We start from the raw sequence: 27,863 nt of genomic DNA, 5'->3' as shown, positions 1-27,863 counted from the left end.
AAATGTGTCATAGCTTACAAAGAACTCTTGCTTCGCTTAAAATCTTCTACTGTGTGTTTTTCACTCTCGTCAGTCAACAATGGCTAGATTTCTTGCTTTTAGTAAACTGGAAAACACAAGTCTTTTTAACTCAGGTGCCGTTTCATGGCCTAGTGGTTAAGAGCACTGCCAGATTCAAGCTCTGGTGTTTGGTCAGAAGAGTGTGGGGTTGAGTTCTGGTTGTGGAAGCAAGACACTTAACCCCGACTGCTTCGTAAAGTTTGGGAGGTAGTGCTTTCTGCTGGAAACCCAAGCCTACGTCCGGGAGCAGGAGTAGGTGTCAACAGGCTCTTCAGAAATTCATAGTAGCCCACATCTCGAAGTGACCTTCAGGCCTTGTGTGTCTGGCAACTTGCATAAAAAAACTCAAGTCTTTGTGGCAGTAGTTCTGTACCTGCAAGGTTATGTTTACAAATTTACTGATGGAGCCAATCCTGCCGCCCAAAATAAAAAAGACATTTGGTTGGTAAGACAATTTGAGTTCTATCAATAAATTCAATATAAAAAATAACGGGAAAGAATAAAAAGCCAAAGGTTGAGATTTAACCGATTCATTTAATTTCACTACCAGAATTTCAAATTCTGTATCATATCAATAAATTTATTTAAAATTTAAGCACATTTTTCATTACTGTTTTTGAGTTTTGATAATTTCAAAGATGTTGTACTGTACATCATGAAATATTATGCTATTTATAGCCAGGATTATTAGTTTGTCCTGAGCTCTGTAAAATAGTTTATACATTTTTAATAAATAAAATTATACAATTAAAAAAAATAAAGGTCAGGTAGAATTTTTTTTCACAAACGATGCTACGTGACAGAAGACCAGGCAAATAAAGCAGTTCTCGACAACTTTGTGAATAAATCCTTTAGGTATGATAATGAGGACCATCTTTTTAGATACCATGCCCCCCCCCCCCCCCACAAAAAGAAAGTTCATATACTTTAAAACACTATTTTCCACTTGTGCATTTGTACCCCCCCCCCCCAAAAAAAAAAAAAATTAAAATCCTATAAAGAATTTTGGTGAGATAACCAACATGAGATGAATGTAGCAGTTCCAGAAATGTTTGTGAATAGATACTTCTTCAGGTATGATAGTGAACAAAAATAAGGACCATCTGTATAAGCTATACCATGGCGCCCCCCTCCATAGGAACAAAATTAAATAAAAATGTTCCCTACTTTAAAACAGTCTTTACCTCTTGTAATTACTTACGCCCCCCCCCCCCCAAAAAAAAAAAAAAGAAGAAAAAAAAAAAAAAAGAATCTCAGACAAATTGGCCCAAATTGCCCTCAATAGAGAGGCAAGTCACTATACCAATAATCATATTGAAACATCACTGTGAGGCTGGACCCCCATCCTTAAAGAAAGTCGCAGTCCTCTGCACATTATCTAAATCCCATGTAGTAAACTCCCCCCCCCATGAAACACAGCTGAATCCATATCAATGATTTCCATTCGATGGAGACACAGAATGCAAATCACCAGACCAAACATGTCACTGTGAGGCTGGACTCCCATCCCCATAGACTGCCCCAGTCCTCTGAGCATTAAACCATATTCCAGCCAATTCGCTCGCTCCAGACGAGCTGGTGTATCCAGCCGATGATGAGTGGTTACTAATACTTGAACTGCGAGACTTATTCCCACACTGCGTTTTCTCCCGCCAGACCCTAAAGGCCATGTGTAGTCTTCGATTCAGAAGATCCTTACGTAGACCATTGTTATTGTTGTGTCTACCCTGCTTCTGCCAAGCTTTGAAGGTCTAAAAACCAAATTGATGAGACAAAGATAACAAGTTAGAATCTCCAAACTAGTTGGTTAATTTATTATTTTTATTTATTTCAGTTCTATTAGATAAAAATATATCATATTTGCAATAAAAGGTACATAAACACGTGTAAAAAAAAGAGAAGGATAACACTGGCACTCATGGACGCCCCCAGACCATCTTGACAAAAGTAAGAAACAAAAGTTAACTCTAAAGATGGCACAGTTAGAATCTCTAGAACTGGTTAACTATTTACTAACGATTTAACAGATGTTGAAATTGCATTCTTGGGAATAAAGAATTTTAGTTTTGGTATTACCCTCACACCAATGTGTTTGAGCACTGTATACTCAGCCCTACAAACAAAAGTTATATTTACTAATGATAAAACAATAAACATGTATTGATTAAATATTTTCTTTTATACAATATTGAGTCAGTATGAAAAAGAAGAAAACAATTTGATGGAAGTACAAAATGAAAAGACATTAAGTTTGGATATAATCTTCCAGTTAAGGGAACATTAGTTCAAAAGACAAAGACAAGAGACAAAGTGTTGGTGGGGGGTTGAGCAAATTTAATAGACTGGTCCCTACCTGTTCCTTCATTTGCTTCTCAGTGTGTTTCTGTAGTGTTTTAGCCATGAGAGTCTGGATCATATGTCGTCTCCATATGACCCAGGTTCTCTGCATTGACCAGTAGATATTCTGTGTAACAAAAAAGGAAATGTAATGACAGAAGGTTCATCAGAAACAAAATAACTTAATTGGTAGTTTTCAAAGATCAGTATTCAAAATTGATTTAGAAAAAAATAATTCCATCCAAGAAAGGTATGAATAAATTAACGCATATCTTGAGAAATTAGCTTCAATAAAAAAGAATTACACTGACAAAAGAAGAAAAGATTTCTGAGAAGGGCAAGAGGTTCTTAAGATACTCACAAGTTGTGTTGCAATCTCCTCCATCTTAGACCCATTCTTCCAGATCTGGGCATATTTCTTGGCAAGGCGGTTGTCATGTTTCTTCCGGAGCCTGCCCACCCTTGCCTCAGTGAGCCACAATCCCAGAACAGTCTTACTATATGGAGAAAGATAACAAGAATCAGAGGTCAAATTTGAGATGTGGCCGGAGATTTCGGGGATCTCTTGAGACACTTCGGGGATTCTGTCCCCCAGTAGATTCTGTCCACCAACATGGCGAACCATTTACAAACTTCTTCTGATAGCGCCCTCTTTTGAATCGTCTTCCTCCAGCCCATGTTAATTTCCCATAAGAGGGACAAAATCTCCATGGAACAGATTTCCCTGGGACACCCCTGGCTTTGAATAACGCTGATAACTGAAATCAAGACAAATCTACGTTTTTTAAGCGTAACCACAGATCAATGTCCTTACCTTAGCCATGAATTATAGTGTTCCTCTGCCACTTCTCCCATATCCTCCTCAAACTGTCTCTCAAGAACTTTCTCTCTCACCCTCATCCGCCACATGGCCCACCCCTGTTTCAACAATGCACCATTCCGGTGCTTTACAGCACGCCTTGTGGCAGCCTCTTTCCTCCAGTGGATAAACGCCTCGTTCAAGATGCCCTGGTCTCGACACAAGAGGGCACCCTCTAGGAGCTGTTTCAGTTGCTTTGTACGTTGGAAGTGTTCCTTCCAGACGCGTGTCGCCATCTGCAGTTTCAGTGCTGCTGATTTTTTCTCCACGGTTTCTTTGAGTCTTCGCAGAGCGAGCCTCCGTCTAACAACAACAGCCCACTCCTTCATGACCCTGAAATAGAAGTAAAAAAAAGAGCATTATAGTGGTTTGAAGCAGCAGGAATTTGGGATAACAATGAAGTAATTTTGTTGTGTCTTTCTAATCATAGCTAACATTTTATTACATCAACTTACTTGGTCTGCAAGACGAGGTCAGCATGAGTAACTGCCTTGACTTTCTTAAGAGTCTCTGATCGCCACAGAATGAAAGCAGCTTTGACAGAATGTAGACAAAGCTGGGACTGGACTGAAAGATGGGAAGACTTTTGGGACTTCCTGGCTGTGAAAGGAAGAAGAAATATGCAAAAGATTTGACTAAGACCAAGGTTATGTAGTCATAATTAAGGAGGCTGATCACGCCCCCCCCCTAAAAAACAAAATAAAAACATAAAATGAAAATATTTAGTTATGCCAATGAGGAGAACATGATGTTCGAACAGGAATGCCTCAAGTTCAAAAAAGATCAAAACAAACAAACATTTCCCGTCACAGAAGGATGGCAATAAAGTTTACCTTTGCTCCAGTTCGTCAGTTTCCTGAAGGTAACCCTTTTCATCTGGTTCTTTTTAGCATCAGCCATCTCCGTTGCTCGTCTGTTGTTATTGAGAGATTTCTGCCACTGTATCCACGCCTATGGTGAAGAATATTGAAACAGTTAGAACAATGAGATAAATTATCGTCTTCACTTCAGAGGCAATTATAACTGGGAATAATTTCATAGACCGCAAGCACAAAAACTTGCCAGAACACCAAACAGTTACCATTGGTGTGACTGGTACCCCGGTAATCTCTTGCTTAACCAAGGAATTTGCTAAGCAGAATTTTCTGCATAACAGCTTTATGAAATTGGTTCCTAATCTCTCTGTTTTTATAATATTAGCTATATTTCTCAAGAATTGTTACATTCATTTTTTATTAATCCTCCGCCCCTTTTTCCTGGAAGCGCAACATACTAATAAACTGAACAAGTCTCACTCGAATAAAACATTGGGACTCATTGAAGTACGCAAGTTTGTTTCTTTCATGCGTTCAAATTTGTGGAACCAAAAAATCCGAGCGAGACTTTGTAAATGACGAAGTACCTGGGATTGTACAACACTGTGATGTTGTTTCACAGCATTAGTTTCCATGGTAACATGATGCCACGACTGCACCACATGATGTAGTGTCTCTGCTGCCCTCTGTTGGCTGAGTCCAGTCAGTCTGCGTTCAAGCTCTCTAGAGCGGAGGAAGTCTTTCTGCCATCTTTTGAACATCGACGAAGCCTAAGCAGAAAGAGGGGCGGAGGTTTCCATTCCAATGATCTTTTCAGTAATTTTGATCCCCGTTTTTTTTTTATAATTTCAAATCTAACCAGGGCCTAAATTCATTGAGCAGCTTAAGCCATAGGTAATGATCTTTTAAGAAATTTGATTGAAGATAACCAAGCAAGTTCAACAAATTATTTGTCAAAGTATTTGGAAACTTTTGGTTTCAAAAGTAAAGCACACTTTCATAGAGCTGTTAAAAACAGCTAAGCAGAAAATAATATGCTTACAAGAGTAAGGTTACCAACCAAAATACTATCTCACATACACAATTTGTCACTGGTATCCTACTCCATTTTGCTTAGCAGAAAATTGTTAATCAGTATTCCTGCTCAAGCAGCTCTATTGAGCTGGTCCAAGACTTAAATTCTTTTCAAACATACCATTTTCTGACGTTTCTCCTCTTGATAAAGCTTGAGTTTATCCCTTCGTTCCTTCTGAGTCGCAGAATATTTATGCCATGCATCAATACACCTGAAGCAAACAATAATATATTAGTATTATATTACATATATTGACCAAACAGAGGATGAGCAGCCAATTACAGGAAAGGATAATACACACAAATATTCATTAAACCTATATAATATGTATTTACATAGTTAACAATAAAAATAGAAACATCTTCGGAAAGAAAACTAAAGCAACGATTACAAATTAAATAAATTACAACTGGGAAAAGAAATAAATAAGCATGTACGACTGTAAAAAATATATTGTAAATATATTTTAAATATCTTTTAAATTACATCATATATCACAGACTCAGAGGTTAACAGAATCCTTTGGCCAATGTTGAACCATTGTGTAAAGAATGTGCTTTACCACATTCAATTCAGTACAATATTTCAGTTAGACATTTACATTAATCAGTTAAATTGACCAAAATAACAATACGTCAAATTTTACCAAATCAGTGCAAAAATTATCAATAAACAATACATTCTCTATATCAGAGGAATTACACACAAAAATTATAGAAAAGAAATAAAAGCTAAGGACATTATTTTATACACTCTGTTAATGAAACCTAGGATGCCTCATAAGCAAATTTAATTTTTGAAGCTAACAAGCCCGAGGAAACCTGTAAAAAAGGGGGCTTGCTATGTATGTGAACCAGAAACACCAGGGTTTACCCATTCTCTTCAACGATAAGCATGCTGGTTTCCATTTCGTGAACAAACAATCATAGTGCATTCAGCCATTCGAAGGACAAAGCAAATTATGGTAAAGTATCTTGCCAGGGACACAAGTGCCACAACTGGGACTTGAACCCACACTCTGCTTAAAACACCCACCTTCTAAGTATCACTGTACCCCAATAAGCTGTTGCCTTCCTCTGCTGTTGCCATGACGACCTCCAGCTGTTCAATGCCTGCCTCTGTCTCATCCTATTCTGTTGGGCAAGGTAGGAGGCCACTGATTGGTCCAAATGTTTTGATCTTTGTGTTAGTTTCCTCCAATGCTGGGCAATTTTTAGTAGACTCGATCTTGCCGACCTCTGTTTGACAAAGCTAGATTTCCAGTCTTGGAAAGTCTGCAAATTGTATGAGGAAGAAATAACCAAGTCGTTATTAATCATTGAAGAAAATGTCAAAATCTATTATTACAAGAAACAACCTTGTTTTAACTTTTGAAAGAAAATATATATAAATATTCATTATAATTATTATTCATTATTATTCTACATTTTTATTCTCCCTTACTCGTTTCAGCAAGCTCCTCTCTCTGAACTTGTCACTGCGACACTGCTGCACAGATTTCCTCCAATCTTTAAACGCTTCCTTAACACGTTTCTCCTTCAGTGAATCCTGCATCTGCTGAGCGAGCTGATTGGCCTGATATGCCTGGTACCACGCTCGCATGGCGACCCCCTGGATACGAGCTTCATTCTTACTCTTAGTGATAGATTCAGCAAGATGGAGGTTGCGTTGCTGGATGGTATGCTGGCGCCATGCTCGCATACACCTGGGGTTAGAGACACAATGTCATTGAACAAGGAATTAACGGAGTGAGAGTCATTGCTGACAAAACAAGGATCCAAACTGTAGAGGGCATGTTGAAATAATTTGGGAACCCCTTGTGGTTATAGATTTCACAGAGTTTTGAGAGACAGTGTCCTCAGCACTAGATTAAGTCGTTCAAAGGACAGGATTTCTTATTCTGTGATTTTCTTTAAAAATTCCCGACTTATTACCTGGCTCCCAAATTTCGATGGAAGATCTGTTTCATCTGTTGTGATGTTCTCGTCTGTCTCTTCCAGTCTTCCCAAGTCTCCCGTATCAAAGTCTCCAGCCTCTCCTGCAGCATCTTCTCTACTTCAGCCTCCCGATGTTGCTTAGCAGTGATGTACTCTCTCCACTTGGTCATGATCTCAAGAAGACGAGACGCCACTGCCCGACGATGGAACTCCCTCGCTGCGTGGAGTTTAAGTTGCTGTGAATGCCAGTGATGCAAGACCTTTTGATAGGAGAGAAGGCAACACTGACTATAACATAATCCTTCTAAGAGATCGTGTCTTAAGTTAAACCAGGAATTCAGTCAATCAAATACCATAAAAACTGATGATTTGACTCGTTAGATTTGAAACTATGCATGGTGGGAGAATAACTAAGACAGGTTTGTTGTAACACCATGTGAAAATCTCTTTTGACTAGCAGTTATTTTTTTTATCTACTCTGAAATTGTGCAGCTCTTGTCCTCATTCCATTTGAAAAAATAAAATGAAAGTAAAATGGCTTACCAGGTGTTTGACTCTACGGATCCTGAATACATGAAGCTTCTGCACTCTCTCTGCGTTCTCTGTACTCCATGATGCCCAAGACATTAAACACCTGTTAATAATATAAATAATAAAGACTCGTAATGTGCAAACATCCACCCTGCTGGGTGTTCAAGGCGCAGTAGTTAGTATAAAAATACATCACAAATTGCCAACCACTCGATTACGGTGTGCCGTGACTTCTAAGGGTTTACTAGGTGCTACAATGTTAGGGTTTACAATGTGCTACGTTGTAAGGGTTCCAGTCTTACCTTTTAGCAACCACTCGATTACGGTGTGCCGTGACTTCTAAGGGTTTACTAGGTGCTACAATGTTAGGGTTTACAATGTGCTACGTTGTAAGGGTTCCAGTCTTACCTTTTAGCAACCACTCGATTACGGTGAGCCGTGACTTCTAAGGGTTTACTAGGTGCTACAATGTTAGGGTTTACAATGTGCTACGTTGTAAGGGTTCCAGTCTTACCTTTTAGCAACTACTCGATTACGGTGAGCCGTGACTTCTAAGAGTTTACTAGGTGCTACAATGTTAGGGTTTACAATGTGCTACGTTGTAAGGGTTCCAGTCTTACCTTTTAGCAACCACTCGATTACGGTGTGCCGTGACTTCTAAGGGTTTACTAGGTGCTACAATGTTAGGGTTTACAATGTGCTACGTTGTAAGGGTTCCAGTCTAACCTTTTAGCAACCACTCGATTACGGTGAGCCGTGACTTCTAAGGGTTTAAAAGGTGCTACAATGTTAGGGTTTACAATGTGCTACGTTGTAAGGGTTCCAGTCTAACCTTTTAGCAACCACTCGATTACGGTGAGCCGTGACTTCTAAGGGTTTACTAGGTGCTACAATGTTAGGGTTTACAATGTGCTACGTTGTAAGGGTTCCAGTCTAACCTTTTAGCAACCACTCGATTACGGTGTGCCGTGACTTCTAAGATCTGCCAGGTGCGCTTCTGCCACATTGAGAAGCAAATACGCAGACTCCGTTTCCCAATCTGTTGACGCAAGTCTTTAGTACGACCTTCTAGGTTCACTGTCTGCTTGACGTGGCCTTTCCAGTTGTGGACGATGCAAAGAACTGCCTTGTGTTTCTTGTACTGTATGATCAAAGGGTCAAGATGTTATAATAGGGGTAGGTAGACTATGCAAGTCTAGCATGCAAGATGCCATAAAGGGGGTAGACTGTGTAAATCTAACACAAGTCGGACACGAGAAAACAACTTGAACGAAGACTTTATTTTTCTATAAAATCAACTCTTAAAAAAAAGTGTTGAAAAATAAAATTACCATACCAAAATGTTATAAAAATCATATCAACTTTTAAACAATACAAATAATGGCTAACATTGTTTATTTATGGATTGCTTGTGTATGAAGTAAATATTTCTTACATAAAAAGCTGTGCACCAATTTTTCTAACAGGGGAATCGTTAATGGTGCGTTTTAATCGCTTGTATAAACTAAAACAACAGGAGCAACAGGAAAGGCAGTTTGGAGCGATTTGAAGACTAAAGAGAAACAAGTGACTGAGGTATACATGTACCTTCGTCTTCCAGATGTTATAGGCTTGGCTTAGTCTCTTGGTATTAGACACCTCCTTGGCCTTGGCTTTGTTCTTCTCAGACTGTTTGCTCTTTCGATGATACTGCACCCAAGCTTGAAGATGCTCTACCTTGGTCTTTGACTCCTGATTAAAAAGTTTTTATTATAAAAAAAATTTCAAAGAAATTTTAGATGTCTTAACCTACACAGTGCCCCGTGTTATTATTGCGTGTAACAACCATAAAGCTTTGTTACTTCATGTAAATGTTAGATCATATAAAGTGTGCATACTGGTCACTGACAACAACAATTGTTGTTTGTGTGCGAGACTACCAGAGCAGTATATCGGGGAGTTGTTACAGCTTGCGATTAGAAGCCATTTTATGTGAAAAAAAAACATCTCTGGAGACGACAGTCATGTCCGAACTGGCGACTTCGGCTACAGTTACGGCTAGATCAGCGGGTCTGCCAGTGTTGAAGAATAGGCAGACATAAGCCATCTAGCCGTAGCTGCAGCTGAAGTCACCGTTTCGGACACCAATCCCTGACTTTGTTCTTACCCAATGGTTCGTAGCTGCCTTCTCAACGTAACATCTTCTCTGCCAAGTAAACAAGACTTGACGGAGTCTCGTCTGATGGAACATATCGTTAGCCTGATCGGCGAGCTCTCGTAGATTGTGACGGTAGCGAGTGTAGTCCAGCCATTGGTTGAAGGCTATACTTGCTGGCCACAGCCGCCAGTGGAGGATGATGGATCTCAAGTAGGTCTGCTCCGAGAATAAAGTAAAGTTAATGGTTCAGAAAGTAGAAACGTATAAACTAGCAAAATAGTATTAGCTGTTGCAAACTGCTTACATGTACCTACCAAAAGGACCCAAGGTATAAAATAAAATAAAAATAGTTACACTGAAGTAGGCAAGATAACAACTAGCAAGACATATTTTTTATAACAAATTATTTATCTGTCCCGACAAAAGAAAAGTTCGCAACAGAAAATGTGTGATTTGGCAAAAAATATAGAGTATTCATTTAAAATTTGTCCCCAGTTCCCTGGCAAAAAAAGAGAGAGTTTTATTTTCGTATTGTAAGAATTTGTTAAACCACTCACCCTCTGATCAATGAGAGGAGCAAAAAGAGCAGCACCTTCTGAGACGACACTCGGAGCATAATCAGACGCTGTCGCCGACTGACACAAGTCATTCTCTAACAATTCACTGTCCTGAATGCTCTCCGGTAAGCTGCTACAATCAGAGATAGAAGAGCGTCGGCTCTCTGGGTGATCCTCCATTGGGGAGAGTCTCTCTGAGAGAGCCTGGAAATGGGAACTTGGAGGGGATTGGGACTTGGATAAGGGGCTGAAGGAGGGTCTTGGTGACATGGTTCTTGGTGTGAGTGAGAGTGGCGATGAGGTAGATTGGGAAGCTGTTTGGGCGATGGGATGGATGAAGGCTTTAGGTTGCATCATGTTGAATGGGATCGGTATCCGACGAGAACGAGTAGGGGTTTGATACCCTGAAGCGTCAGGGCTCAGTGGAGGAGGGGAGTCAAACTGACTGTGACGTCTTGACGAGGATTTCTGCTTCTCTGTTAATTGGTATTCCTGGCTTTCATCCATGGATGTCAATATTGGATTCTCAGTCTGGGACTTCCTATGGATGTTCCTGAGGTGGTTGAGAACCGTCTGAGACGACAGAAGACCTTGATCAACGCTGGATCTACGGGTCGGACCCAACATACCAAGAGGCCGCTTCACCGAGGAAAATATTGTAGGTGTTTGTTCAGCATGCGTCTTCATGAGCATTGTTTGGTCTAAACTTGCACGCCGCTTCGGAAAGGACATCCGCTTGTTGGTCACTGGAGAAAGAGATCCAATGTTACTCTGTGGTGAAGCCTCTAGTCTACTTGAGGCCTGGGGGAGTTGTAGTTTCTTATTTTGCTGAGACAGCCCCTTCAATCTGGAACTTCTCAACTGTACTGGTAGTTCATCTGGATAAACATCTTCATCAGAAGACTCTGTAAGGCCATGCCTTCCAGCAGAAACATCTTGAAGCTCACTGAACCTGTCGGCATGAAGCGGCGCTTCCTGGATGCTTGATCCAAGATATTTGTCAGAGTGGATGCTACTCCGATCTCGGAGACCTCTAGCCGGCAACTGCGGAAACTCCGGTTCACTGCTCTGACCCCCTTGTCTCATGAGAAGCTCGTTTCCATAGAAGCCGCTGTCAGACGTTGAGAAGACTGCCGGTAGACCCTGAGATCCTCCACTACTACTACTCTGAGAGATACTCTGAGAGAGGTTCAGATTGACAGCTGAAGGAGACAACTTGGGACTGCCGACGTCGTTCGGGAATCCTACACCCATGACCTCGTAAGCTTGGTTGAATCTCTGTGTGAGTTGAAGGTAGGATGATCTAGTATCTGTATGCCAAGCCTGGAAGACACGATGAAGGAGATGAACCTGCCGCTCATCAAGAAAATCCCTGATGAAGAAAGAAAAACAATCAAGTTTTGAAGGTTTGGACTGTGGGTGTTTAACCGTAGCTGATTGTGTATTGATATGGCCGAATTATAGATCCACCATTTGTATATAACACGTTTGCATTCATTAAAAGCTCTGGGGTCGATTTCACAAAGAGATAGGACTAGTCCTTACTTAGGACTAGTCCTAGGAGATATTAATAACGTATTGCTAGTCCTAAGTTAGGACGAGTTAGGGTCTTAAACCGAGATAAGACTAGTCTTAACTCATTGTGAAATCCACTCCTGGTGTTTCTGATCAGCAAAGTGTGTGTTAGAGTCCAGGTCACGACAATTGTGTCTTTGAGCAGAATATGTAACCATTATTGCTGCGTCCTTCGGATGGGATATAAAGCAGGAGGCCCTGTGTGTTGTGTGATGCATGTAACAGAACCCAGTACTCATACCAAAAAAAGAAGGGGTCCACCATAGTAATCCCTACCTGAGAATATTGTGGACTAGCAACTGCCTCCTCCAGCTCTCATAAGCTTGCTTTACTGCTCTAGTTGAGCGTGCATCTCTGCACCTCGATACCAGACTTCTTTCAGTTTCCCTCTGTTGATGGGAATTCTCGGCCCAAACTCTGAAGTAGTGCATCATCAGAAGAGTTTCTCTAGCCTAGAAAACAAAATTATATTATTAACAATTTTAACAAAATACAAACAGAAACAACCAGTTGATGGCCAACATTTTGATAGCTTCTAGAATTAACCTCAGTGCTACAAAAATAGAATAGAGAGCCTGCCATAATCAATTAAGAGAAAATATACAAAATTTTTCATTTACAATGCAGACTTCAAAAAATCTGAATTCCAATAAAAGTCTAACATTTCTCATCCCTACACTTGCCATGTATTAACTCTTTGTAAACCTACCCTATCACCATGCTCCATTTCCCGGTCCAAAGCTCGTCCCTCACTAGTCCCCCTCCAGGATTCAAACAACCCTCTCACCAAGGCATCTCGCTGGCCCTGCTGGAAACCCTTTAAGTTGGCTGTGCGTTGAACGACATCCCTCCAGCCAGAGAATGTTCTCTCTAGCTTGGAAATAAGAAGAGCTTTCCTAACGAAGCGGACTTTCTTCTTCGCTTCGGTCTGCTCTCTGGAAGAATCAAAGACTCAAGTTTAAAGGAATATCTCAATTCTCAGTCACACTAGACAGTTTATTGTCATGTTTTAAAGGGTCTGAATACTTTTTGTAGAACATAAAATGCAATGTCCACAGATTGAACATTATGATAGTAGAAAACTTCCCTTAAAATATAACTTACTGAGGTGCTGTATTTTTGGAGAAAAAAGTAACAAATTTTTTTCCCGTCTTCTTTGGACATTAATCAATTATTGTATGAGGGATTCTCATTCCCTCTGTCACTTTGTTTAGGTAAGCAATTCCTTTCTTACCTCCAGTTGATAAATGCATCATCCACAGTGTTCTCCAAACGTAACTTCTTGAATTTCTCACATCTTTTCCGTCGGATAACAACACCTCTCCAGGCATCAAAGAAACTGAATTTGCAAAACAAAACAAAAAACTAAATAAAAACAAATAAATCATTTCTCATCAACAAGTTCTCTATTTCGTACTTGTATTCCAATTACAGTTTACTCTTCCTACGTGGATATAAACGCTCCATACTTTTTCACGGATATCTCAAAAAAACGCTACCAACTTTTTAAATAAATTTTTTACAGGTTAGTTTCATTGTATAAATCAACATTGATAAGGCATTAAAACAAGCAAACAGTTGCCTTTAACACAAAAAAAGTTTTCGCTTCAATAGCTTTAAAGAGGGTAGTTACTTGGCACAACAAACATTCCTGATTTGAAATTTTGAAATCCTACCCAGCAAGTTGTTTGAAAGTCTTCCTCTCTAATAACGGAGCGATAGTTTTAGATTCCCTCACGAGGAGTCGCCATGACAACACAAGCCTCAGCAACCGATTCCTGAGAAGGGTTTGTTGAGCTGACAGCGCCCTCTTGCGGTTACGCACAGCAAGGCGAAACTCATGAGACCACTTCTTCCATGCATCTGCACAAAAAAACAGATTAATAGTTTGGGCAGCGTCTATGCAATCAAGTTAATTGACTTATTCAAAAATCAGATAAAAGGAAATGGGCGGGTCTTAGAAGCACAAACGGGACTTTCTCCTTTGTTGCTACCCAAATCTGGAACAACCTCCCACTATCCATTCAAAATTGTAACTCTTTGCCAATTTTCAAAAAATCTCTTAATACTAATCTGTATCAAAAAATGTTCTCACCTCGTTGAATATGCATTTGATGGACCGGCTGAAACTGTGCTAACTTCCTCTCCATTCGTTGAAACCGCACCCTTTCCATCCAGCATCTGACAGCTTTCTTGACACACCCCATGGACCACACCTTGTGGGCTTCCTCCCTAGCCTGACGCTCTCGTAGTCTTGATGTCCAGGTATGAAGAGCTTTCTGCTTCGACACAACATGGCTGCTGTGAATCAGAGCCGTCATACTGTCCCTGAAATGGAGAATTCATTCATAAAACTTGCTTCACAATTATACAGAGATGTAAACAACTTAACTATGAGCCCAAAGCGCGAAAGCTTGCGAGCGCAAAGCGTGAAAGCTTAGAGCGCGAAAGCAGCAGAAAGCCTGCTAATATAAATTAATCTTTGGTTTTGAAAGCCATACTCTGCGATCTGGGGTGTTCCATATGGTTTTATCTTTATTTTCTTATGAATTTGATCTTTAGTTAAGAATTATAAAAAAAAAAATTTTTAATGACTTTTTTTTTTTGGGGGGGGGGGGGGTTAAAAACAGTCTCTAACTATGTCAGAGTGCTTTCCACAGGTTTCATGAATGGGTTTTCGGAAAGTCACAAAAAACTGGTAGTCTTTGCAAAAAAATGTGATCATGTGACACCGATCATAAAGAGCCTGCACTGCGTGCAAGTAGATTCACAAACAGCACTCTGCACGAATGACATCACTTTTGCTCAAAATACTCCAACGTCAGACAATTCTGCATCAGCGAGCCAGACCAACAACCTGCTTACCGTAGATCGCGTTCTCTGATGATATGATTCCTCCATGCCCTGAAGACCATCTTGAGATACAAGTGCCTCAAGATAAGACCAGCCTTAGTCGCTGCATCCTTCTGTCTCCTAGCAACCAACCTCCATCTGTTGAAATGGTGTTGCTTAGCAACCTTACGGGCCTGGGAGTCCATAATCTGACGATAAAGTTGTTTCCTCTGCATACGGAGCGTCCATAACTCCCAGACGTATCTAGAGAAATAATCGTTGAGTGAGGATCTATCAAACACAATGAAAACTGCGATTTCCAGTACGCTGATTTCTTTTGTAACACCCCTTACAAGAATTCCACCTTTTGATTGGTGGTGACCATCAGTTCCCGAGATGTTGTTGGCTGAAGACAACCTCTCGCTCAACTACTACTACTTGTCATATTTTCACTGGAAACAAAACAAATTAATCTTGACCCTTACCGTAATCGTACGATGTCCAGCCTCTGCTTCACGCGTACCACAGTCAGTTCTTCCATCCAGCGCTTGAAGTGAGCCCTCATGAGCCCATAACGTCTCAACTCTAGGGCTTGGCTATGATGCTGGTGTCGTTCGGCTTTGGCGAGGCTCGCACCTCGCAACCAGGTATGCACGACAATAGACAGCAGTTTTTGGCTGAATTAAGAAAACATCGATTGGAACATCTTTAAAATACAGTTATGGTTATTTCAAAGCGTACAACGCAGTTTATGACAGATATGGGCACAATAGAAGAAGCCACTATTTTTATTAAAGCTTTAAATCCTATCAATAGTAAAAGCTACTTACCTGTAGTGTTCTTTAGCTTGCTGGGTCCGTGCATAGACCATTTTGATCGTACACCAGGCCGTCTTCAGGACCCTCTCCTCACGATGTACTCGGCTCATCTCAATGCGATAACCTTTGACCTTGGAGTTAGTGGTGAACATCTTCCAGTAATGGAAGCCTTGATTCAGAAGGCTTACTCTGAAACATAGAGCAAGATGAGAGAAGAAATATTAGGAACAACACAAGTTGTATAGTAAAGGTTTGCGATAACACCATGTAATGATAATCTCTAAATGAGTTGGGGTGGTTCTGAAAAGAACCGTTGGTTTTAACTCAATGTTTCGATCAGTATGCTCTGATTGTCTTCTGATGAGTTGAAACCAGAGTTGTGCAAAGTTTCTAATCCTACTTAAGACAAGTTTTTGTTTTGTCATAAATTTTTTCAATGGTTTTATTGCAATTTATGGGCAACTTTTGTTGCAAACTTCTTTTGCAAACTTTTGTAGCCATGGATAATCTTTGCTTGAAAATGACAATCTCTGCAACCCTTCCTTACTTGAAGTGTAGCTTGGCTATTCCCCTTTTCTGGACCATACTGTAGCGATCTTTCCACGTCCGGAACGTCTTAGAAACTGAATGGTGTCTCGTTAGTTTCTCCAGGAGCTGAGCATGCTCAGTTCGTACCTGATGGAGCTCCTTCCACTGTGGTTAAACAAAAAATGGTGTTGATGCGAAAACAGAATCTCAGTTGGTCGTCACTAAAAACATCACAAAGGTAATTTTTCACAAAAATTTGTAGAAAGTTGAAACAAAAACTTTGAAAATTATTTTAGAGGATTGTTTGGTTCTCAAATCTTTGGAGCAAACTTATCCATTTTCTCAAACCCTACACAATTCCAACAACAGTTAACACAAGCACCCAATATACTCACGATGCTAAAATGATGTGCCAGCGTTTTCTCAACGTGTTTCTTTGCAGCGCCCTCTATCTCCAGTCTGCTCTTCATCGCAGACCATCGGAGGCTTCGTAGCCCTTTACGCAGCAGATGTTTCTGCCTGAGCTGGTCTGCTGCCCTCTTGTGAGATGGAGGGGCTTGCTGCCAGGCATTGAGGCTTCTCCAGAGTAGATTGGTTCGGTGGTGATGTACAGCTCTGTAAAGAAGAGGAATTTGGGACATCATAATTACAGAGATGAGATTGGATGAATGTAAACATTCCTGACAAACGGCTTGCTGGGTCTGAGTCCCTCTTATTCTAGACCCCCAGATTTGACAAGAATTTCATACTAGGAACTCTAAGCAATAAATAGGAGACCAGACAAGTAAAAAGCTAGTTACATGCCATAATAACAGTCAGCTAAAACAAGATCAATTTGAAGTTTATGGGCAGATCACAATGTCTGCTCAGTGCTTTCTAAGTCCAACAGAAAAATATCCAAAAATATCCAAAAATATCCAAAAATATCCATCTTAGCCGGGAATCGAACCAAAAACCTTTCATACTACGAATCGGTTGATTAATTAAGTCACAGAATTAAGTACATTCTAGAATTTTTAGAGGGAAGAATTCTGTAAATCGTAGGATAAAGGTAGTAATCCTCTAAAAATTAGAGGATTAAGTAAGTGTTAGGATTAAGTTAATCTGCGATGATCCCACCTGTCCCATTGCTCTTCAGTCTCTGCTTGGTGCGCTTTCATCAATCGAACATTACGATGCCATCGTCTGAACCAGTATAACTGAAAATACAGTGTTCACTTATAAATTATTATTTCATACAAATGATTTAAATAATACAGAGGATTTAAAACGAGTAGTCATCTTAGTTCAACCATCCATGGTTCAACCCAAGAATACCTGAGTGACAAGATGTTCATGGGTCTCTGGTGGGGCTAAGGGTTAGGGTTAGGCTTTAATAATGTCAATATGTCTGAGTTCAAGCCTGTCTTACCTGAGTGACAAGATGTTCATGGGTCTCTGGTGGGGCTAAGGGTTAGGGTTAGGCTTTAATAATGTCAATATGTCTGAGTTCAACCCTGTCTTACCTGAGTGACAAGATGTTCATGGGTCTCTGGTGGGGCACTGTGGAGAATGTCCAGAATCTTGAAGGCCCAGAGGATAGAGAACGTTCTTCTTGGACTACGACTGCTGGATAGTGACAGGGTACTGCTATGGCTGGACCAAAAGAGACAACATCAGGACCAGTTTTATAAATGTTTTTATCAACAGACTGAACCTTTAGGTTATAGGAAAATTTACACTTTCTTCCTCAGTCTTGCCTTCTCCATATCTTTTTAAATCACTTTTTTGTGTGTAATTTTTATGAGCTTGTGGAGAGAAATAAAATATGAATACAAACAATTAGGTCTATAGTTCATATTGTATGGATAACATTAGATTGGTTTTGCAGATTTTGGAGCTTCTAGCAAAATGAAGTTTATCGATCAAGAGTGTCTCAGAAATAATTGTTTGGCAAAATGAAACAAAATGTTTGCGGCCAACATGATGCAGGAACGAGGTCAAAGGTTAGCTTACCTCTTAGATGCGGCTTCCATAGGGACGTTCCTTTGCTTAGGGACCCTCTTAGACTTTACTATCTGCGGAACCTTAGTTGGGTGGCGTGTCTGCAAAGAAAAGATACTCAACATATCATCACTGCTTTATGAGAAAAACAATATATGCTACATGGACTTGCTAGATGATTCAGACAATGTTTTGTGATATTAAACTTTAATTTACCAGAACAAAGGCAAAGTACAAAGAAAAACAAGCATGCTTACATTTTTGTTTTTTTGAAGCATCTTGTCAGCAATTTTGTCCTGTATCGAATTTCTACTCTGGTCTCTCGCAGGCAAAAACTGACTCTCATTGTTTGGGACACTTTTGGCAACCCTTGTAGCATATTCTGTAGATGCTGATCTATGTGTTGCATGGGTAGTAGTTGCTGAACCAATACGGACCTTTCTGCTGTTCACTCTGGACTGGTCAGATGACAAATCCACTTCATTTTCCACATTTTTCCTGAAGTGCTTCGGGGAGATACTCAGGGCAAGATCTTCATATTTCAGAGTGGTACCTGGACTTCCTGGGTGGGAATGTCGCAGTGGAGATAATTTGGTGTCAGAGGTGGGATCACTAACTTTGGTGTCCCTTTTGGGAAGAGGGTAAAAAAGCTGAGCTTTTGCTGATGGCCCTTCTCTTGAGTTTCTGAGACCAAGTAATGGTAAATTTGACTGCAATCCATATTGTAGTAAAAATGCATCTGTTGTTCCTTCCTGATGAGTCAGAAACACTTTAGACTGCATTTGGTTTGAGAGAGCAGCATCAATAAGATTTTCATCTGTGAATATATCACTTGGATTGATTGGCAGCTGAAGCGGGGAAGTTGATCTGTTATGAAACTTAACGGGTGATTTTACCACACTTCGGTTGTCTGATAAATCCTTCTTAGCACTTGGTCTTTTCTTATCCTCGTTAGTCCTCCATGATGTTGGGGCCTTTGTCACATCATTGAGCTTCTCCTCAGAGTCTACTACTGAATCTACTCCATGTCCAAGATGGAGCTTTCTCCGCCTAACATCCTTGGAATTGGATGCAAGAGTTTGTTGGTTTTTTCGTCGAGAAGGAATCCTGTTGGCATCATCAAGGTTGTTGTTGTTCCAGTTTTTGGACAGACCTCTTATCTCATGGACATCCTTGACCTCTTCACTTTCATCCTTTTCTTTGCCATCTTCCTTGTCAGGTTCATCATCATCCATTGACCTCATCGTTGACCCGCTCTCCTTTTGAAACCTCTTGTTCTCTTTAACTGGAGTACATCTTGTGTACAGACCCTCCCTAGGTTTCAAATGAATAAAATCATCAGCCTCAGACAGTCTATAAAGGTCTGCATCATCTAGTTTATCTAATTCTCGAAGATCAACATCGGCAACATCAGCCGAGTCAGAGAGACTAGAACTGCTACTTTGATGAGGATAAACAAAACTGTCATCTGATGGACTTGGATAAACACCAGTTGACCTTAACGATGAGGTAGAAAACGGCAAGTTGTGGTTCCGATTTTTCCCTGATGAGTTCCTTGCATAATGTGACATTGGTTGGTTTTTATCAGAGACAAGGTTGTGTTTGCTAAGATGATGTGAATCTGATCTGTGTGAGAAAAGTTCACTCTGAGACGAGGAGTTGACTTCCCAGGAGTGATTGTCAGGGTTAGTTACATGACTGTACAAGCTCGCTCTACCATCATCAGAGAAGGTACTTCCAGAACCACTTCCCAACCACCTGTTGTCGACAGGATGGTCTCTTTGGCTCCCTGACAATGTATCCAAACTCCGGCCAATAAAATGTTTGTCGTCATAACTGTTAGTCCTTTTTGAGTACAGCTCGTCTTCTTGTTGGCTTTGATGGGAAGACATTGACCTTGACTGAAGGCCGTCATCTGGGTGGCAGTTAGAATCCTGTCGAAAGACTGAATAGGGATGTCCTTCGTAATCTGAATCAAATCTTTTCTGGTTCAGGGGGCAGCCAAGTTGATTGTGGAATGATGGCAGCGAGTAGACGTGACTATCCCATGGTGGTAAAGGGCTCTTTATGACCAGCTCTTCCACACGATGCACTATTCAAGAAAGAAAAAATACCAAGAGAGTAAAACAAACAGACGAAAGAATTGATCAGAGTTAGGTGAATTGACTTTCAATCCATGCTCCGTTTGCTTAAGTCCAAACCAGGGCAGCGTCATGGCAACGCTAGACTCATCTACGGGGCAAAGTCCAGTAAATAATACAGTGCGTCCATTTGCTAAACACTTGACGCATTCACGGCGTTGTCTGTTAGTGTCAACAAGCAACCTTTGTGTATTATCTACAGAGCCTGAATCAGGGTGTGCTGGCAAGCGTTATGTTGGACGAATTCCAGATTATTAATAACGCAAGCCAAGGGTTGATGATTGACTCAGAGAATGTCTGAATTGGGTGACAAATGCTTTTGAATTAGTCAATCATGCATTGTGGCGACTACAGCAAACTCCACATTAACAACCGCCAGACTTTTCAGATGTTTATCAACACTTTAAGATTACAAATTACTGGCAATTACTGGGGTGAATATACCACCATGAACTTAAAGACTTAATGTGTACACATGATGACATCATCTTTATACTGCTAGTATAACAATAAACAAGCTTGATAGGTGATTTCATCAAGTGGTTTTCTAGGTCTCAAAAATTATGAATACTTAACTTCAAAGTTCAATCCAATATTTGAGTATGAGCTGACCCCAGCAGTACTTTTAATAAACCTATGTAAACCCCCCCTCCTGCATACACTCCCACAATACTATTGTTTATGTAAGACCAACAGGGACTCAAAACTGCCTCTTGTCACTGGGCATGCTGGTAGCTCTAATGATAATGGCATTCTCTGCAAACAGGCAGAATACGTATCGTAACACACATTCTTTATCCCTGATGCAAATTAAAGGCAGTGGACACTATTGGTAATTACTCAAAATAATTATTAGAATAAAACCTTAATTGGTAACTAGTAATGGGGAGAGGTTGATGGTATAAAACATTGTGAGAAACGGCTCCCTCTGAAGTGCCATAGTTTTCGAGAAAGAAGTAATTTTCCACGAATTTGATTTTGAGACTTCAGATTTAGAACTTGAGGTCTCGAAATCAACCATCTACACGCACACAACTTTGTGTTACAAGGGTGTTTTTCTTTCATTATTATCTCGCAAGTTCGATGACTGATTGAGCACAAGTTTTCACAGGTTGATACACCAACTGTGCAGGCTAGTCTTTGACAATTACCAATAGTGTCCAGTGCCTTTAAACATTCTATTAAGTTGATGCGATGCCAGCTGCTAATAGGACTGGAACTCACTGTCTCTAGCTACTTGGCAAGCTTGATGGTCTAGTGGTAAGACATCTACTCTAGAATGGCAACAGTTTTGGGTTCAAATCCCACCAAGTAATAAGCTTGTGACTTGTGGAAGTACAGAGTACAAAGTGCTCAGGGACAGGAAAAAACACAGTTCAATAGAGATTGATTTCCAAAATGGTCTACTTCTAGGCTGTAAAAGGTGTCCCCAATATCACAAAGGAAGTTTCGTTGTCAAATACAAAATGTTATCCAAAGTTAGTTTTAGGTCAAGATAACAAGTTAATTTGTCATACTGTCTGACATTAATAGAACTAGAACATAAATTAATGAGTTCTTTGCACTGTCTGCTAATACATCAAGATAAAGCGGAAAACATTTGCCTTTTCACCAATTTCACACAACGACAACAAATCTTGGTGTTTGACACAGATCTGACAGTTGCAAATTTCACTGCCCTTTTCTCTCTGTGATTTTTTTCAATCTGGCAGTGACCTGCATAGAGCAGGTTCTCCCCAAGATATTCTTAACTGAGGGTATTCTAGGCTTGAATTGAAACAAGGTCTTCTGAATACTTTCAATTTGAGCTTTATCTTTGTTGTTTTAAAAAGCTCTACTGTGCAATCTGGAGCATTCTTAAACGAAACACGTTGCCTTGGATCGGGCGAGTTCGTCTATAAAAAAGTGTTTGAAACTGTTATGAAATGTATCGGGTTGGAAAGATGTTTTTTTTTAAAGTAGAATACAATGATTCACATATGCCTCAAAAGTGCGTGGTTTTCCTTTTGCTCTGCGAACTTTCACTGTCGGCCATTTTGTGGAGTCAAGTTTTGGACTCCATGTATTACATCTGAATATTCTTTTAATAAACTCATTTTTTAAAAGTAAAACCTGATATTCCCGCAAGATCACTGCAGGATCAATTTACTAACAAATACTTACCCGAAGCGATGTACTGCTCAGGGTGGTATGTTGGTGTCTGCATTGGGCTGTGTCCGGGGTTGTGTCTGTGTGTCTGTCCAGGGTTGTGTGTGTGTATTTGTCCAGGGTTATGTGACTGTGATTCGTCAACCATATACCCTAGCCTATCATTGTCCATGGTGCTGTTTTGGTCCTGCGAGCTGTCTGATTGGCTAATGATGATGTCATCGATGGCTTGATCGTCTATTGGCCATTTTTCGGGACTCAACACCTGTAAATAAGAGAAAAGCAATAGGTCATCATTGATCAAGTAAAACACAAATTTTGTGTTTTTTAAACTAAAGTTTTCCAATGTCCGGTTGAAAATTACTGTGCGAAAAATATTCTAACAATTTAAAGTTCTCAGGTTTTTTTCGCTTGCTAGCAGGTCTGGTCTGCTTCAAAATGAAGTTTAACTTAAAAAAAAAACAAATGGAAATTATGAAACTATTTTGGAAGTTTGTAGTTTTCCAACATCTAATGTTTTCCAACATCTAATGTCAACTACAACTACATTGTTGTAACTTGTCAAATATCTTTTAAGCCCATCTCTGCAATTCAATTCATTGGAAACTGTGGAAGCCTGCAGACAGATGATAATTTGTTCTACGATTCAAAATTCAAATTTTTATAATATACTTCAATCGATGGAAGAACTGCAAACAATCAAAGTACTTGAACTAATTTCCATATGTTGGACTTAATCTATATAAAGGAGAATGTCAACACAGATTCTGTGCCCTCAGCTTAGCTGACAGTGAAATATGACCCGTTCAGAACTAAAGCACTTAGCAACTGGCACAAAGTGGTTTGCGTGGTTTGATAAAATGTGGTTTATGGTCAGTGAAAACTGGGCATGAGCTTGAATATGATTAGAAGTTGATTCAGACTGAGCTGTTTTTTTTTACATTGCCAAGATCGTGTAAAAACATGCCTGGAAGACCTGTACCCCTAATCGCACAGGTTGTCCCAACATAACATGACCATGAAATCCTCTGGTCTAAGCTGTCTCTATACAGTCTCTCTCTCTTACACTATGCTTGTCAAGGACAGATAGGCACAACTCATCAAGTCATCAATAAACAAACAATTTAGAGAAAAATTTTCTTTCCTCCATGGCCAAATACTAATGTACTGGAAAACTTCATACAGGTACCTACCCCTCCTCCCCTATTAATCTAGAAGCAGTCATCTCTCTCAAACACTTTGCTGGATAGAGACCGATAGCCACAACTCATGAACAAACAAATGAAGTCCCAACCATTTTCTTTCTTCCATGGCAAAATACTAATGTACTGGAAACCTTATACATGCCCCTCCTCCATCATGTCCTTTATCCGTTTCAAATCTTGAGACATACTGAATGCAGTAAGTGTACGTTATGTGTGCGGATTAGCTTTAAACACACACACCCAAACACAACATAACATGTATGCCAACATTGTAAATCACAAAGTAAAGCTCATTCTGTGTACATTGTTACTATCAGTCAATACTACGTCTTGGCACCTTGTGTACGTTGAGTAAGAAACTAGAAAAAGAAACGCTCTGAAGCTTGTTTGTAAAAGAGAGACTGACTTCTTGATTTCAGATAATTGAATGGAATGAAACAAGTAACCTAAACGAATTAAGTTGCATTTAAAAAAAAAAAAAAAATTAAAACTGGAAAAGATAAGAGTGCATACAACAAGAGAATAATTCAGTTTAAGAATGACAACAAATAAACCCAAAACGAAGTATGAAAAAAAAAATCACAATTTTTAGACATAAAAAAAAAACATTAGCTTTTTATATCCAGTGCAAAAAATCTTTCAACAAGACTTAGGATTGATCTGGCAGTTTCAACTTGAGCATTTTTTATGAACACAGCAGCTGCGTTTGAAGATAGGATAATGTTGGGAGAATTTATTAAAAAGATGGGGTAAGGAGGGGAGGAGGAGGGGTGGGGGACGGGGGAAACAAACCAAAAGCCACCTTAGCCAACATATTTGGAGGAGGTAGGAGTTTTCAAGGTAAGTGGGTCACTAAGAAACCATTGTTAAGATATCGATTCCCCGCCTTCTTATTCCTTCAGCTTTAATCTGAACCAACACAAGAGTTTCAAACTAATCTCCTTATTTAATTGAATCCACTGATCCTCCCAAATAGTTATTCATCTTTTGGCAGTTGGAAATAAACAGAATATCCTGATGGGATCCTGTCTGTCTCAAGGTCAAATTTCAAGAGGTAAGTGCTTATGAAATAAAAACTTCTTAGAAAAATACACAACTGGCATTTGATCTTATACATGTACTGATTTATGGCTGCATTGGTCTCCTTTGGTTTCAGTCTTTGTTTCTTCTTCAAGTAAAACGAAGTACATTAAGTTTTTATCTTTAATTGGGTATTCAATTTGTAAAAGAACATATTTTGCATCAAAACATAGTAAATTCATCGGAATGTACAAGGTCTCTTTTCTAAACAGAAGGTGACATAGTTTTCTGGGTGGATTGAGCAAAAACAAAAGTTTGAATCACACCTAAAGATGGTGGCCAAAGGGCACAACAAATCAAACAGTTTACAACATTTCCCTTCCTACCCTTCCTATGTTCCTACCAAGAGGGCAAACAATATGAAGAGTTTTGATTTACAGTTTGTCTATAAATTACAGAGAAGCTGCAAATATGTGAGTTGGTAAGCCTGTGTTACCATGGTGACAGGAAACACCTAGAGTGGGACAGCTGCATAAATGTCAACTGCCCTTCAGGCAACATTCCTCAGTCACTATTTCAAGGTCTTGGGGATTAGTTAAGGAGGAGGAACACATTGGGTATTGCTTCCTGAAAAACACAACAAAAGTATTGGTTCAAAACATAACAGTTTCACTGATCAGATTCTACAGACATGACAGATTCAAATTGTGTATAATGATTCATGTTTCATACCAGTTAGATTGTAGAGAACATTTGAACATTTATTATCTACATGAACCTGTGATAATCATAGACCTACAGAAAATGGAATGGAGAACTGACATTCGTCTTAAACTATTCAAAAACTACAAGTGCACAGTTGATAAATCATAAAATTATCTTGTTCACACCCAAGATATACATGTATCCTTTGCAAGCTAAAACAAGTTATATTATAATCCAAACAAATTTCAACTCGCGGTTGGCTGTATTTGTATAAATTACAACTAAACCGATTCCTATCTACTTTAAATATGTACACAACACAGCGATCAAATATTTCACTACGATAAAACATTCATAGTTACAGCATAATATGTACAAAAAATTAAAACAACTTACCTTGCCTCAAATCCAAATTACAAACAATATCCTGAGTGCAGAGAAATGCATCCAAAGTATTCAAACATAAAGCTCATTATCTATTTTTGTAAAACTCAGAAAATGAAAATTCAAATCGAGCACTACCATTGAGATTTACAAAACCAGAAGTGGGTTTTTGAAAATTTCAATCTCACATCAGGTAATAAAAACCGAGTCAACTGTCCACTTGAACTTTATCAAATCTCTCCGGTTAACTTTGAATAAATCCCAGCTGCCGGGTGCTTACCCATTGGCCTGGTAACCATACTTAGATGATATTTCACGACAGGTGGTGAAGGTTGGTGTACAGTACAGATCCCATGGGATGGGATTACAAACTATTAAGTGTACACAGCTCTCTGTGGACATGGCACGTAGTTGTATTTACTGGGCTGTATTTGTCCATCTAGTTATGTGTAGGACCATGGTAGGACCCACACTAGGATTTGTCACAACAGCATCAGTCGCTCTCATCAGATGCATGAATGGCCACATGTTCTTTGATATGATTGGCTGTTACTTATTGGATTGAACCATTTTGTTCTCAGGGGTGAACTGATGAAAATTACTACAACTCAAAGTGTTTCTGCTTATGTGACCTTTGGGTGACACCATGAGATCAACTTGCAGTCTACAAGTTAATGTTTTTAGGGTTGCTAAAATATGTTTAACAGATGTCAGTGGCAAGTATTGGATGGACTTTTCAGAGTAGCTTATGGTGTGCACAAGTTTCTATATCATTCATTTAGGCTGATAGGGGTGAGGGCTGATTTTCTGTCGAGTTGGAAAACTGAATGGTCACTGTCACTGTGGGAATTATTATTATTTTTTTTTTAATCAAAACCAGATTGGGCAGTAAATGTTGGACTGTTCTACTGAGACATGGGGAGATAAAAGCATTCGGTAGACTTTTTCTAAGAAAAATATTTCAAGAAAGGAACATGATGCTCTCTCGTTGATGCTTCAAGCTACAAAGTAGTCTACTCAACCTATTCTTGCTAGACTCAAATTCCATTACAACAAGTTTACAAACATCTTTTCATGGAGATTGTTTTTGTTCCATTAAAAGGATCTCAGTTAACAAGAATCGACTCCAGCAACGATCTTTTCTGATTGACTACAGAAAACTTGTTTTCTTCACACCTCATTCTACTACCAGGACACTCTACCCATACCAAACAAACAATGGATTCACCTTTCCCCATCCTCAATGTACATTGTGAAGGCATGGAGCAATGCTGAAAAGAGATACACTGTCTGAGAATAGAGCCAGGAAATCAGAGAAGCTGTTTGTTGATTGCTTTTTTACAACTTAAGTTATTTGATCATGGAAGGAAGAAGTACACAGCTTGTGGACTCCCACAGGCCTGACTCGTGGAACCATTGAAGGCATTTAAATTACTATTCAGACACATTATTCTAATCTTACCGGCTGCCTCATCTTCACCAACAGAGGGCTCAGTTCCCCAAAATGGCAAGTGATTTATTACACAAATGTAGCAAGTGGTGTCACAACTGAACATCATGGTGAATAAACAATGTCAGTAAGTCCAAATGTACACAAAGCTTGAAATCTAATTCACCTTAGTTCATCGTCACAATAATCTTAGTTGCTTCATTTAGTTTTCGGTCTTAGATTTTAAAAACTCTTGGTCCAGGTGTCCCTTAAAAGTTTCCAATACAATTTTCCAATGTTAGTCCTGTGCTCATTTCAAAGTGAGAATGTTCCTGTCATCTCTAAGATGAAATGACCTGATCTAAGGACAAAACAGAAATCTTACCCGTTCAGCCTCTGTGTGTACACTAAGGGCGTCTTCAAGGAATGCAGATTCAACATCAATAGCTGGATGAAACTGGTCAGAACCGGTTCTATCTGGTTTATTCCAGTCATCTGTCTCTTCACATTCTTGATACTGTGAAGCAGAATTCCCTTTCGGCTTGTTGTGATGATCTTGAAGAGCTGGATTGTACCGGTTTTCTTGGACCGGAGGGTGATGACTCAATCGACTCCCTCTATCATCACCAATCTCAATCAATCCACTCTGATCTGCCTCGATCCAATCTGGACCGATTTCAAGCAGTAGTGATGTCACTGAATGCTCGTCACTGCATAAAGTTTCCTCATTATATCTTCCAAGAGGTAATTTCCAGCTGTTTTTGATATTATCCTGAAATCTTCCCAT

At 39.6% G+C, this 27,863-nt stretch overlaps 1 protein-coding gene across 1 annotated transcript; it reads right to left on the bottom strand.

The window, feature by feature from the left end:
* Positions 1-1,392: 1,392 nt before the first annotated feature.
* Positions 1,393-27,863, bottom strand: LOC117302632. The gene is made up of 32 exons (XM_033786613.1): positions 27,462-27,863; positions 22,349-22,598; positions 18,302-20,136; positions 18,057-18,145; positions 17,567-17,696; positions 17,181-17,260; positions 16,457-16,676; positions 16,081-16,226; positions 15,546-15,722; positions 15,201-15,392; positions 14,749-14,979; positions 13,979-14,211; positions 13,560-13,746; positions 13,118-13,222; positions 12,593-12,818; positions 12,160-12,335; positions 10,309-11,680; positions 9,761-9,967; positions 9,202-9,345; positions 8,553-8,755; positions 7,627-7,717; positions 7,081-7,343; positions 6,590-6,851; positions 6,182-6,420; positions 5,267-5,357; positions 4,659-4,841; positions 4,090-4,207; positions 3,712-3,856; positions 3,212-3,589; positions 2,759-2,894; positions 2,414-2,524; positions 1,393-1,811 (listed from the first exon to the last, which is right to left on the bottom strand). Exons 1-32 carry the CDS (start codon positions 27,861-27,863, stop codon positions 1,545-1,547), a joined length of 8,889 nt encoding a protein of 2,962 aa, XP_033642504.1. The 3' UTR covers positions 1,393-1,544.

The sequence above is a fragment of the Asterias rubens genome, chromosome 18, assembly GCF_902459465.1.
Source record: "Asterias rubens chromosome 18, eAstRub1.3, whole genome shotgun sequence".
Taxonomy (NCBI): Eukaryota; Metazoa; Echinodermata; class Asteroidea; order Forcipulatida; family Asteriidae; genus Asterias; species Asterias rubens.
Note: the sequence above shows the minus strand (reverse complement) of the source record. Positions and strands in the feature narration are given on the sequence as shown.

Coding starts and splice junctions, on each gene's coding strand:
- LOC117302632 (XM_033786613.1), bottom strand. CDS start 27,863: ATGGGAAGATTTCAGGATAATATCAAAAACAGCTGGAAATTACCTCTT. Junction 16,677..17,180: donor ACTGAAGAGCAATGGGACAG/GTGGGATCATCG, acceptor TCTTCTTTACAG/AGCTGTACATCACCACCGAA. Junction 15,393..15,545: donor CAAGCTAAAGAACACTACAG/GTAAGTAGCTTT, acceptor TTCTTAATTCAG/CCAAAAACTGCTGTCTATTG.